Source organism: Sebastes umbrosus, chromosome 23 (assembly GCF_015220745.1).
Source record: "Sebastes umbrosus isolate fSebUmb1 chromosome 23, fSebUmb1.pri, whole genome shotgun sequence".
Classification (NCBI taxonomy): Eukaryota; Metazoa; Chordata; class Actinopteri; order Perciformes; family Sebastidae; genus Sebastes; species Sebastes umbrosus.
In genome coordinates this window covers 1,943,851-1,957,839 of record NC_051291.1, presented here as the reverse complement: position 1 = coordinate 1,957,839, position 13,989 = coordinate 1,943,851, and the positions used below count along the sequence as shown (strand labels likewise).

At 44.2% G+C, this 13,989-nt stretch overlaps 1 protein-coding gene across 1 annotated transcript in view; it reads left to right on the top strand.

Annotated features, from left to right (window-relative positions):
- Positions 1-13,989, top strand: part of efcab6 (EF-hand calcium binding domain 6) — a 39,282-nt gene that overhangs the window by 21,343 nt on the left and 3,950 nt on the right. Inside the window, exons 11-26 of the mRNA XM_037759897.1 lie at positions 1,053-1,289; positions 1,381-1,461; positions 1,642-1,802; positions 1,878-2,012; positions 2,556-2,769; positions 4,072-4,189; positions 5,474-5,580; positions 7,208-7,431; positions 7,519-7,582; positions 7,660-7,778; positions 7,862-8,032; positions 8,950-9,105; positions 9,244-9,457; positions 9,544-9,738; positions 10,612-10,824; positions 11,457-11,666. Of these exons, the coding sequence (XP_037615825.1) occupies positions 1,053-1,289; positions 1,381-1,461; positions 1,642-1,802; positions 1,878-2,012; positions 2,556-2,769; positions 4,072-4,189; positions 5,474-5,580; positions 7,208-7,431; positions 7,519-7,582; positions 7,660-7,778; positions 7,862-8,032; positions 8,950-9,105; positions 9,244-9,457; positions 9,544-9,738; positions 10,612-10,824; positions 11,457-11,666 (2,619 nt within the window). The remainder of the gene's footprint in view (positions 1-1,052; positions 1,290-1,380; positions 1,462-1,641; positions 1,803-1,877; positions 2,013-2,555; positions 2,770-4,071; positions 4,190-5,473; positions 5,581-7,207; positions 7,432-7,518; positions 7,583-7,659; positions 7,779-7,861; positions 8,033-8,949; positions 9,106-9,243; positions 9,458-9,543; positions 9,739-10,611; positions 10,825-11,456; positions 11,667-13,989) is intronic.

Here is a 13,989-nt window from a genome sequence, read left to right as displayed (position 1 = left end):
GCAGGTTCTGAGCCAACTATGGTTTTTAGACTCTCTCTGGGGGAAGCGTTCAGCAGCGACGAAGACTCACATTGTTTGTGTAGAATTCACAATGTAACATCCACGTCAGATAAACACGCTATTGTGCCATCCAGTACCGTCATAATATCTCAGTGCATTGTCAAATAAAGCACTGAGATATTGTGTATCATAACCTCAGTAAAGAAAAACGCCTGTACACGACTCCATGCAACGGGATTTTTATTGACTATGTTTGGATCTTCATCAGGTCAAAGTGTTTAAAAAGGTGGAAACCACACCCGTATTTATACATAAAGCACACAAACAGGCCAACAAGCTCTGTGATGGGAGGTGTAGTTCAGCCACAAACAATTCAGAAGTAAAGAAAAACAGTAATACCAAAGCCAGATTTCTAAATATACATTTTATTTTACTCATCATCACATGTCTCCATCACGCTCAAAGATGTTACCTTAAGGTCGAGGAAAAAGGAAAGAAGAAATATTTATGTACAATAATTTGCCAGAAGGCAAAGCTCTCGATCTACCGGTTAGTTTTCGTTCCTACTTTCACCTCTGGTCATGAGGGTTGGGTCATGACCCAAAGAACGAGATCGCGGGTACAAGCGGCCGAAATGGGTTTCCTCAGGAGGGTGGCTGGCGTCTCCCTTAGAGATAGGGTGAGAAGCTCAGTCATCCGTGAGGGACTCGGAGTAGAGACGTTGCTTCTTTGCGTTGAAAGGAGCCAGCTGAGGTGGTTATATCTCCACACTGGCCTGGGAACGCCTCGGGATCCCCCAGTCAGAGCTGGTTAATGTGGCCCGGGAAGGGGGAGTTTGGGGTCACCTGCTGGAGCTGTTGCCCCCGCGACCCGACCCGGATAAGAGGTTGAAGATGAGGATGGTTTAAAACACCTTTCTTTAATTAAGTTATCTATATCAAATCTTCTTCCGTTACCTCACTGGAAGTTAAGCATTTCTACAGTAACGCCCCCGAGAATAAGGTGGATACAATTTATAGAAGAATGCTCACATTTTCACGTTTTCTCTCCAGGAGGAGGCCGGTCGGATCACTAGAGCAGACCTGAGACATTTACTGGAGAGATCCGGTGGGACCCGGCCTCGAACTGGACGGTCACAGATCACAGAGCTGCTCAACGCACTGGACCCAGAACACACCGGGGTCATCCAGCCGGCCGGCCTGGAGGCACTCAACCCACCACCACCACCAGCCTCGTCTGCTAACGCCGCTGAGCCCCTGGATGGCCCTGAGGACACTGAACATGCTGCTGTATGTTTGTTTAACCATTTGACGGTGTGTGTGTGTGTGTGTGCACTAATTCCTACACGTGTACAATATTTTTATTTATTTTTTTTCTCAGGAGGAGCAAAAACCAGCGTCTGAGAGGCAGACCACGCAGCGCGCTGATAAACTGTCTCTGGCATCTGCTTCACGGACGAGAGTGAGTGTGTTAACAACATCCTGAGATCAGATATCACACGTAGCATACACCATGAGATCAAACAGAGACGGAAAACAGAAGATGAGATCAAAAGAAAAAAAAGGGGTTAATTATTAACGCACAGTTTGATTTGTGTGTGTGTGTGTGTGTGTGTGTGTGTGTGTACACTGATATATTAAGGCGGAGCGTTTACTGCTGGATCGGCTGTGTGAGCAGCTCAGTTCAGTGCTTGCTGCTCTGAAGCTGTGTGACCGTCAGCTCACTGGATACGTCACACAGGACGACCTGAAGAAGGTCTTGAGCTGCTGTGGCGCGCCCGTCTCAGACACACTCTTCAACAAGTAAGAAACACACACAGTGCAGTCATACACATAATACCCCCTCAGCTCACTCTCACTTCCTCTTCATGTTTCCAGGCTGTGTGAGACCTCCGGCTCCAGACCCGGCAGCTCTTCTAAGCTGGTTTACTACACCGGCTTTCTCAGAAACCTGGGAGTACCACTAACAGATGAAACATCCTCATCCCAAGAGAAGAGTTACCCGACTGAGAGGTGAGCATGGACAGACATACAGCTCAGATCTCTGCTGTAACAGCTGCTGCCCAACTGTACATACATCCTCACCTTCCCACATGAAAACAGACACCCTTCACTTCATATTCCCTGGTTCTATGTAGTGCTTTGGATCGTGTTTAATTATTCCAGTTTGACATACGTTGCCTGACATTAATGGTCATTTACAAAGATCTGATTCAGTGCATGTCCCCCCGTCTATCCGTCTTTAGATATCAGGTGTTGCTTCCACCTGAAAAAAAGACCCGATTTGCTCGGCATCAGGACACGTTAGTGCCACGTTTCGAGAATTTTAAATCTCGTCTTACACTCAGACAACCTGAGCCCCCTAATCCATCAAACTTTTGATTGATCCAAGAAGATCGTTGCATATTTTGGTTTCAGGTTGGATTACAGCCTGATTTGCTCTGGTTGCACTCTCGACTTTTAACAGGTTTTAACTCCAACTTTATTGGTCACAAGCAGACTGACTGCAGCTCTGGCTACACCATCTTTTATTATGAGCCCCCTTCTGCCCTACAGGCCGTGCACGTCACCTCGGTCGACCCTGCGGTCAGTCAGAGGACGGCGGCATCCCTCCGGCCTGCAGGTCGGTTCAGACACCTGCAACATCCTGGACATTGTTTTCCAGAGGATGAGATCAAGATTAGAGCAACGCCACAGCAGCCTGAGCGACCGCATCCGGGCCGTCAGCCACAGCTGTGACGGGACGCTGTCAGAGACGGACGTACGGAAGGTGAGTGGGGCGCAAATAACAGCTAAAGCAGACAATCTCCACATGGATCTGTACAGAGTAGATATGTTTTGTATTTTTACTAATTATAATATTCTAAATATCTGCTAAATTTTGTTTAGCTTTCGTGAGAAGATAACTCCCACTGCTTTTATTACAAATTGTTTTTTATTTTTATAGTTGTGGCCATCATTCCTTTCCTTGATTGGAGATGGCACAACGACAAATTACAAAAAAAAAAAAGTCGGACAATTATTTATTAAGTTTAGATGATAGAGAATCCAATCAGGCAAAGAATACAGAAAAATCGGCAAATAAATAAACCAAACAATATGAGCGAGGCAGAGTATCAGACCCTGCTGCAGTAAAATTAGAGCTTCTCTGAAGGGAGTCTGGCAGCTGCAGATCTTTACGACATTTATCGGCGGCGCTCATGGAAACACTACCGCTGTTGTCCACAGGGGGCGCCAGAATCAACACAGAATGAAAGTTCCTTCTAGTGACTTTAATAACTGAGTGTTTCATTGTGACATGCATTTTCCATGCTACATTAAAATAAAAAACAAAACAAAAAGGTGTATTACACTTCAGTGTTGTCCAGCAGAGAGCAGCATCGACCTGCCAACACTGAACACAAAACACTGTTTACATGAGGAGATAGAGGGGAGCTTTTTATGGCGAGGGGACGCAACACTTCCCAACATTGGATGCTTGGTGTGCTGTCCCTAGAAACAAGGCACTCGGCTCCTAATTGGAGGAACGCTTTCCCTCCGTTGGCTGCTGCTCCCAGCTTTCAAACCGGAACCAGTATGGAGGCTCGTTTGGAAACTTTCTGCTCTTATTTCACGTAAATAGTTCACTGAAATGTGTTTCTGAAAACATTTGAGTCGAGAAATAATCCCTGCAGTTGATGAATCTCTCTTTATTTTGGATCGACAACGTTTGTTTTAAAAGATTATCGGGAGTTTCGAGAGGCGGCAAGTCACGTCGGACGCCCGTGAATTGCATAAAGTAGACGAGCCCTCAATTTTATGCAAATGAGGAGCGGGCGTCGTGACGCCTAGTCTCTCGAATCGCGACGCCACGCTACCATAATGCATTGCGCGGCTGCTTACATAGACAATGAATGGGGAGCGTGGAAAGCACGGAGCCTGTGGACACGTACCAATACAGGTTAAAGTTGCTTGTGTACCTGCTGTACTTGAGTGTGTCTCTGACTCTGAAAAGTCAATGCGACCTGGCCTGCAGCTCAGCTCAGCTCAGCAAACTGCCAACGTGTCTCTTCTTCTTCTTCTGACCCCCCAGATACTCGAGGACAGCTGGGTCATCTTGGACGATAACAACTTCCGCGAGTTTGCCGAACTTCTGGGCTTCAGGGACGGAAGCATCGAGCGCTCGGCGTTCCTGGCGAAGTACCACGAGGGTGAGACGAGAAGAACGGCAGCCTCAAACATCTTGACCGGCGGCGTCAGCAATCCCATCAGTTCTGCATGGCGGGGTTCTCTACGCTTAAATAAGAGATTTTTAAAATCCCTTCCTACTCCCCCCAGCAGGCTCCCCGTCCGTCCCCCCCCTCACTCCATCTTGCCTTTGCATCCAAACTCCTACCCCACCCACGGTGATCAGACATAAGCCCCCCTGCTTCCTGTAAAATGATGTCTTTCTTAGCACACCAGCCGTTGGAGAAATCATCCCGGATTATAAATAGAGTAAGAGTGAGCCTTCTTCGTCTCTCATTAGCGGAGCCGGAGAAGAAGCACAGATTCAGATTCATTTCTGCTTGTTTGGGCTAATTATATGCTTTGGAAGCAGAAAACAGAGCAGCAGGGCATCGCTCTAATTTGTATCCTCTAAAAAAAAAATAATAAAAAGAAACACAGTAGAAAGAATTACAATAAAAAGAAGAGGAGAATCATCAAACAAAAGCCAGGACGTAAAGTTTAGTCATAAATAGAAATCAAGTTTCCCAGATTTAGAATACAAGTGTGCTTCTAATTAAATGTAAATTAGGTCAGGCTGTTAAATGCCCGGTGTGCTCGGAGACATGAAGGGCATTCTCCGACACAAATGAGTCACAAAATGGAACAAAAATTCCAATTTGTTTGGTAACATTCCCTCACAAAGGCAAAAAATATAGTTCATTATGAGCCTGACTGACTTTACCGTCTTTCAGAGGCTCTGGCAGGTTCAGTTTTAAAGCTAGAGTGAAGATATAGATATCATATATCATACTAGGAAACCTAATGAATCCATCGGTACCAACCATGTCGGGAAGGAGGCGAAATAACGCTCCAAAGTTACGCTAAATTTTAGCGAGGAAAAACCGGCATCGCCCAAAAATGTAAATTCTTGCAGAAATCTCAAGAAAATGTCAAAAGTGTTTGATCCGAAATAACAGCATGTCTTTTTCTACGGTGTTCCTCAAGGTCTTGGTGTCTTAATGTGGTATTTTGGAGGGATTATTGATCATTTTTATGGTAAAAAATGGTTAAATTTAGCACCAAATCTGTGTAACAAATGGTATCAACCCATAAATTGAAAGAGCATGGGGATGGAAATCATATACTCTGTTCACCACTTCTATGTGACATCTACTGTTGACCTGCTATCTCCCCCTAAAAACCCCCTGGACCGCCCTAAACAAAAACGGGTCTATTGTGATCCATCTCTGAGGGTTAACATGTCTTTCCCCTCATGGTGTCCATAGAGGTCACATCCAGAGACGGGCAGAAGGAGGACGAGGTCGAGCCCCGGCTCACTTCTGCTGAGCAGTGCCTGGCGGTCCTGAAGACCAGGATCAAGATCGTCCACGGGGTGAGCAAGATGTTAAACAAGAAATCTTTCAGACCGGCTGCTAATCAGCCATGCTGCTATTTTAATTTAAAAAAGGAGGGTATCTTAAAAAAGAATGTCTGCTTTTAAGATTTTAATAACATCCAACAACATTTTGGCATTACTTATGCCTGGTATTTTCGTAGGCATTTTCTGCTTTTATAAGAGACGTGACAGGAGAAGAAGGAGGATGCTGATGTACGTACCAATGTGCTCAAGATTTGACCATGGAGCTGTGTGAAAAGGAAATAACTCCAAACATGAAATTCTTTCACAAAGTGGATTGAATATTTACAAAATCTCAAAGCAAAATAATTAAAATAATTAATTGGGACTTGTAAAGCCAATCTTTTTCTTTTTCTGCCTCCTTAAAAAAAAACTAGAAAGGAGGAAGCAAGACGAAGCTGAACAACAACAGTAGTGATGTAGAGTAGGGTGAGCGCTGTAGGAAGCTTTGCTGTAGATGTGTCCACAGCAGCAGCGACCACTGTATCAGAGAGCGACTCCCTCAAAGATGAGGCCGCTGGGATGTAAAGGCAGCAGAGGGGATGGCGTGCAGATTTACACTGTAATCATGAGCTGCTCTGTTCAAATGAAACCCTGGAACCTGTATTAGTAAAAGTCCTTTTGTCGGGACCACCAGTAACCAGAGGCGTCACCAAATCAACCAGGACTAAAATCTTAAAGGTTCCCTGTGGAGTAGCGTTGGCAACCAGGTCTCACCAAATGACGAATAATTTCTAAACTCATTTTGCGTGTTATCACTACGTATTTTTTACACGTCACATCATTTCACGCCACGGCGACAGATGCTCAGAGCAAGAGCTCCGGGATTCAGGTGAGGTAGTATAAAGAGTGAGAAAGTCCACGTAGGGAGGAGGATGGGGAGGAGACCGCCGTTCATGTCCTGTGTGAAACCAAAAGTCAACCGTTGACTTAATTTATGTAACCAACATTCTTAATTTAACCCAAACCATGATCTTTTCCTAAACATAACCAAGTAGTTTTGTTTGAATTGACACCGTTAACCACGTGTTTAAAACTGCGACCATGCGTATGTGATGAGTTGGGAATGAGAACAGCGTTAAATGACATACATAAAGCTTAAAATGCGTAAACATGACCCGCAAAATGTCCTTAAAAGTGCCGTGCTATTTATACGCCTACCCACGAGATCACGTCGGTTATGGAGCTGTTGTTCTATGGATATTCTATTTGGATTTTTTGAAGTGGGGTTGTATGTATACTCGTGTTCTGAGAGGTAAAATCACTTATTTGTGAATGGAGTCTGGCGGCTTTGAAGAGAGCGATATAACGGCTTCAGTTACTATCAGTAACTTTAATCAGCAGGTGGCAAACAAGACACGGGAACTTGGCTTGGGTCTTGAGGAGTTGTAGCATTTAATCACAAATACTCACAGTCACACATGCTCTCTCTCTCTCTCTCTCTCTCTTTCTGATTAGTTTCTAGGAATGTGAAAACACTCAGCCGGAAATTAATTTTCAGGATCTACAGTACCAGAGTGTGATTGCAAACAATCACCAACAGTACACACTAACTATCCAACCAATGAACGTCTGTTCTGATAACCCAACCTCTTCCCATCAGGACAACCTGACAGCGTTCCGACTGATGGACAGGAAGCGTAAAGGCGTGGTCGACTGCCACGATTTCAAAGAGCTCTACGGCAGCCTGGGGATCTTCTGCAGGGAGGCAGAGTACGAGCGGCTGCTGGATCTGATCGGCCTGCATTCCGGCGGCAACCTCAACTACGCAGAATTTGTCGACGTCGTTGAAAATAACGGCAAAAAGGGGACGCAAACTGCGTGTGTGTGAGTCTCATTACTGATGCTTGGACATTCGGAGGAAAGTTGTCTGTGGTGTGCTTCTATGTTAGTTTTTCTGTCTGTCCTTCACAGACGAGAGCAGCTCCATGACCTCCTGGCCTCTGAAGCCCGCCACAAGTGGGCAGACATGTCTAAGGTCAGCAAAACTTTCACCTAAAATGATTCTTTGCACGATGCAAAGATCTGAATACCTGCTCCTCTCTCTCCCATCAGGTGCTGTGCCAGCCTGACGCAGACGGCCGGGGTTGGATCCATAAAAAGAGCTTGAGGGAACTCCTCTTCACCTACGCTCTCCCCATGAGGTCTGACGAGTTCGACCAGCTTTGGTCGAGGTAAGAGATACCCAGCTGAGGCATCACGATCACTACATCATATAGTGAAGTGCTCTAGTCAATTCTTTACTTCATTTCGATAGGTATGACCCGGAGAGGCGGGGCCGTGTGGAAGTTTGTGACTTCCTGGAAAAGCTGGGGTTTCATCACGAAGAGGAACTCGGAGCTCGGAGCCAGAAGCTGAACGGAGCTGTTACCCGGCAGAACGCTGACGGACCAGCGTCCTCTGATGCTGCATCACTGGAGTGTTTAGAGTAAGCGAAGAAGGGTACTAGATTATCCATCCATCCATTCTCCACCATTTATCCTGGTCAGCAGAGGTTAGTAAGGTAGCCCAGATGTTCTTCTCGGGGCTTCAGACCCAGTTAAGACCGTGCATTAAGGCACCATTGACAAGGAGGGAGTCCACACAAGAGAGTTACTTGAAACCAACAGTTTATTAAACTGAGGTTACAAACAACAGAAACAGTGGAGTGGGTAGATCAGCAGTGAATATACAGTGCGTGGACGTGTGATGTTGGAGGTGTTGAAGGTGCAAAAGCTTGATATGATAATTTAAACTTTCCTCAATGTCTCAGGCAGGATATAAATATTGAACAACAACATATTTATAGATTGATATTGACTGAAAAAGCTCTGGCGTGTCAGTATTATATATATATATATATATATATATATATATATATATATGCTGTAATGTTAGCGTGGCGACTCTCCTGAATGAGCTCCTCACCCCGGGGGGTTTCGGATAAACAAACATTTAAGCCTGGTATAGAAACATTTTGCACCTGCTGTGATTATTATTAAGCCATCATAATAAAATATTTTTCTTGATAAATATTGTGAATGCAACGGGGCTTATTAAATTCCACTCGTTTTCCAAGTGTAGCCGTACAATAATAGGTACGGCAATTTATTAGCTGTGTGAATGTGTTTTGATTTCTGAGAGCAGAAAAACATTTTTTCTTCAGATGTGATCAATGGCTTGACTCGTGGAGAGGAGAAGCCTCTTTCACAATCTGCATTCAAAGTTTTCAAATGTTTATTTTCTCATATTTGTGAAAAGTAGAAGCCAAAAATATTTTTTAATTAGTCTGTCCGTCTGAACAGAAATACTTCACAAGTCTCCTGTTTCTGTATGTATCACGAGCTCTCGCTGTGCCGTCCGTAGACAGATTCTGACGGAGAACTACGAGGGTTTGAGCGCCTCGCTGACTCACCTGGACACGAGGAGAGACGGCACGGTGACGGTGGAGGAGCTGCTGAGCCTGTTACAGACCTACAGCTGCTCCGTCCACAGAGAGCAGCTTGTAAATCACCTGCGCAGGTGAACTCCATCTTTTACTTCCTCTGTACAGACGTGCAGACAATCTTACCAAAGACCACAATGAAAAAAATAGATTGTGTATTTATTCATATATATTTATTATGTTTATGTTGCACTTCCTCCCTCCTCTCTCTTCAGGCTGGAGGTTTCCATGGATGAAAACTGCAAGAGGTTAGCATACATGGATTTCCTGTCTGCGTTTGACCCTAAAGCAGAGAAGAAGAAGTGTGAGCGTTCTCCTGCGTCTCCTGATGCTGTGCACCAGATAGAGTCCTTGAGCAGCCTCGGTCCGGGCATGGCTCTGGCTAGGCTGCGAGAACTAGTCACCGCCTCAGCACCTCTTCTGTATAAGGTGAAGCTTAACAACACGCCTCATTTTCTTTTTCTTCGTCATCACTTCCTCAGCTGATCACTTGTCTGTCTCTTTCTGTCCTCCAGGCGTTCTCGGCCTTTGATCAGAGCGGGACGGGGACGGTCAAAGCTCTGGAGTTTCGTCAGGTGCTGGAGAATTTTTGTGCCCGTCTGTCAGACAAACAGTACGGACACATGCTGACCAAACTGCAGCTGGACCGGGATAAATACACCGTTAACTGGAAGGACTTCCTCAACAAGTTTCAATCACAGAGCCCGCCGGTAAGAGAAGCAAAAGATACTTAAGAGGAGAATGCACCAAGCTGCTCTCAACCAGCATTTAAGAGCCAGTCCAACACACCATGCAACAGGTGACCTGAATAACTCTCCAATCACTCAGTAACTCAACCAAATAAAAACATTTGGGAAACGACAGCAAGCACTAGAGAATGGTCACGTTAACCTTTCGGGTCCTATCGCATGCGCCCACGCTCCAACCCCCCTGACGGTGCGCCCGACCTTCTGCGCTGGGATCCCAGCTAAGACGGCGCGCGCCGGCCCTCACTTTCATTGCACCACAGGGCTTTGCTTGCACCCTCTGACACGCGCGTGCGTTAGACTCCTTGGTCTCCTTGCCGATATCGCTGCAGACCCCTGGCCCCTTTTACGTGGGCCGCAGCACAACGCGGTTTGGGCGCACTGAGGACAGTCCGACCCGGTCGACAGTCGCACCGGGGGCAGGGCGCCCCGTAACGGTGCGATGGGGAGCGCTGTAAAGCTGTGGCAGCGAGAAAAAAAAGATGTAATCATTAACGAAATTCACAACACGTTTTTATCTAACCAAATATTCTGCTTCAATCCATATTTGTTGGCGTTTAGCCTTTCAAAAACAATCTTTAAAGTCTCCCATTTGCGCACTGACGAAGTTATATATCCATTGAAAAAAGTTGATTTATTAAAAAAAATAATTCAATACACTGAATCACTTTATTCATATTGAGGATTTTGTTCGAGAATTTGTATTTTTTTTGGGTGATGACATCAGAAAATATGGTGTTTTCTTTAGATACAAGTGGAAGGGGCAAGGAGAAGGAAATTAGGATGGGAACCACTGATATAGAGCCTGTTTGTGTGCTCCTGTTCATAATGCTGTAGATATCAGAGAGGTGCCTGAGTAAGACCAGATCCCCCATCCAGACCAAGACCTCTGAAATCCCAACGCGGATCCAGGATGTCGTCTCAGGTCGCCTGTACGAAATCACCAAAGAGCCGACGGATCTGGACCCCTCCTCCGACAGCACGGCGATCTCTAAAGAGCAGTTCAGACAGCTGTGTGATCACCGCTGCCTCAGACTCACGAATGATCAGGTAAAATGGTTTTCATATATTCCAGCGCAATATAATTCAAGAGAATTCAAAAGAGGAGACGTTGAAGAGAACAAGCACATTCCCAACAACTTTGCTGATAATTATTAACTGTGTGAGAAAGTTAGTCATCTGTAAAGCCAATTTACTGAGGAGCTCCCCCCAGTGTGGATGATTATTATCTCCGCCATGGAGGCGTAAGCCTGTGGGGAGATCATGCGTTTGGTCGTGTGTGTGTCTGTCCGTCCACGGCTAATATCGCATTCTACCGGACCCATCGGCCTGAGTCTCCCCTTTACAGACATGCCGCAAGTGATCAACTTGCTTCAGTAGCAAAAGGCATTTTTGGCAAACAACTAGGCTAAAAAACAAGCCTTACCTCGTCTGTTCCAGGCCACATTCTGGCCTCATTTTGAACCGGAGCATCTGCAGATTAATTTAATACCTGAGATGTTATTATCCACTAAAGTTAGGCACGATATGAGATTAATAAATCCCTGTTTTTGTCCACCATCTTGACTGTAAGGGAGCCCAGAGAGACAACTGAGTGAGATTCAACTCTTCTTTGTTTGGGAGGGGAGAGGGTGAAACACCTGGAGGAGATCTGTACTGAGTTATGTGTGTTTCCTTCTCAGTTTGAGTGTGTGTGGAGTCAGATGTCTGGGGATGAGAGGAAGAAGCTGCAGTACGGAGAGTTTCTGAAGCGTTCTGGTGCGCTGGGCGGGACAGAAGCAGGTGGTCCCTCCAACGATGTCCCATCGCCTTCCTCTGAGCTCAGAGAAACAGCCTCAGCAACAAAATCCTGTCGCCCTGAGACTGCAGGTGCAATTCTGCAACGCATCAAGGTACAACACACATGACCTTTTGTCATGATTTCAAACAATTAATATACAGTATATACATACATACATTTGCATAAAGCAAGCATGATTGTTGATAAGAGTAATAAATACAAATCTCCCTTTAAAAAGGTAAATTTTGAACAGATAAAAAAAAAAAAGTGTAATTTTGTTTAAAGGTCCCATATTATGCTAATCTAATCAGGATTATACTTGTATTTTGGGTTTCTACTAGAACATGTTTACATTCTGTAATGTTAAAAAAAAACACCTTTATTTTCCTCATACTGTCGGCCTGAATATACCTGTATTCACCCTCTGTCTGAAACGCTCCGTTTTAGCGCATTTGGACGGAATGGCAAGAGAATTGCGTTGCTAGGCAACAGCTTGGGTCCATGTGTACTTCCTGTCAGCTGATGTTATTCACATACACACCGCAACCAGGAATAAACTGGGACACATTTAGGATGGTTATGTTTAAATCTGTGTAAAGGGTCTAAACATTGCAAATTTGTGACATCACAAATGGACAGAAATCCAGACAGCTTGTTTCAAATGCAGAGTTTGTGAATACGGGCTGTGTGTATTTCCCTGTGGATTGAGCGTTTCGATACTTTCACAGTATTTATATTGGACTTAAGCCTGCTTTATAATATATAAAAGACATGAAAATCTCACTTTTTTATAATATGGGACCTTTAAAAATAACACAATTTAAGCTCAGTTATGAACGTTAGACTGAATTCAGCCGCACAATAATTTTTACAAGAAAAATATTTGTTGCAAAAGCATAAATAGAGAGAAATACGGAGACATTATTATCAGATAAAGAACTATTTAGTTTGAGCAAGCAACAAACTATTCTCTGCGTTTGTTGATATCCAGAAGACTGCTCAGTAATAACCTCTCTCACTCAGTTTTACCCCGTCAAATGTCCTGCTCTGAGCACTTACAAGCCCTCGGACACTTAATCACAGCGTCTGTCCTCCTCATCTCTGCTCCGTGAACTCTTCAAATATACTTGTGCCACAATTTCAGCTAGAAGAGCCGACAGAGCACGAAAATGCAAGAGTTGGAAAATGAGTAAAAACTGAATGAGTGGTTATTATCGTGCACTTTATGTGGATAATAGCAAACACAGAAATACACGTATCGAGCAGAGAATAGATTTTTGCTCACTCAAACTAAATTTCCCTACGAAATATAATAAATGTTTTTTTTTCCGATGCTCAAAATGTTCAGAAGTGAATATAATGCCGTGGCAAAAAAAATGCATAAATGAATGGAGGCCGTGTCACACCAATCACACACACACTCTCTCTGTGTGTATGTTGCTAGCCGTCTGTTGTACAGTCACTACGTTTTGCTGTTTGGGGAGAATAAACACAGACTGCACAAAAACTCTCCAGCTGTCAAATCATGCAAATAACATGAGGTGGAAATTTGCTTTATATATTTATACAAATAGAGGCGAGATCCAGTCGATGTGTCGCCGTCTCACATCTCATTCAGGAACTTCTTTTGGAGACGAGTTTATGTTTTGGAGATATTTTCCAAATCATTTCCAAAAGGGTCGCCCTGTTTATTTAATATATATATTATTTAATGCTGTCAATCGATTCAAATATTTAATCTTTATATATTAAAGAAAGTATTGGCGTGTCATATATGGTTGGTACCAACTGATTCCTTAGGTTTTTCTAGTTTCATGTTACCAGTGTCTCATTAACTTTGACAGCCCTAATATACATCTCAGTTGACGCATTAACGCCAATTCGTGTTAATGACAATCATTTCTTTAACACATTAACACAATCGATCTTTCAGAGGTTGTAGTGGGCTCAGTTTTAAAGCTTGAGTGGAGATACTGGCATCGTATGAAATTAAAAAACCTAATGAATCCATCGGTACCAACCATGTCATACTAGCTCATCGTGAAGGAGGTTAAATAACGCTCCAAACTTATGCTAAATTTTGGCGAGGAAAAACTGTCATGGCCATTTTCAAAGGGGATCCCTTGACCTCCAGATATGAGATGTTCAGTGTTTAATTGTTGTCTTTTCGCAGCTTTAAATAACGGCCGCCTTGTTTTAATAGCTTGAAAATTGAAAACAAAGACCGATTACAGTTGAGCGGGTCGTTAGCCGGCGTCTGTGAGACGGTATATACACACTAAGAGCAAACAGAAACACGTGCTTTGTCGACACCTTTCATCCAGTGAGGTGTACGAAGAGTTGGTGTTTAGTTAAACGTCTTTCACTGTACATGGTCTGCTTGAAATCATGTGAAGCAGATGCCTGTTCAGTCTCGTCAGACAAAAATTAAAATT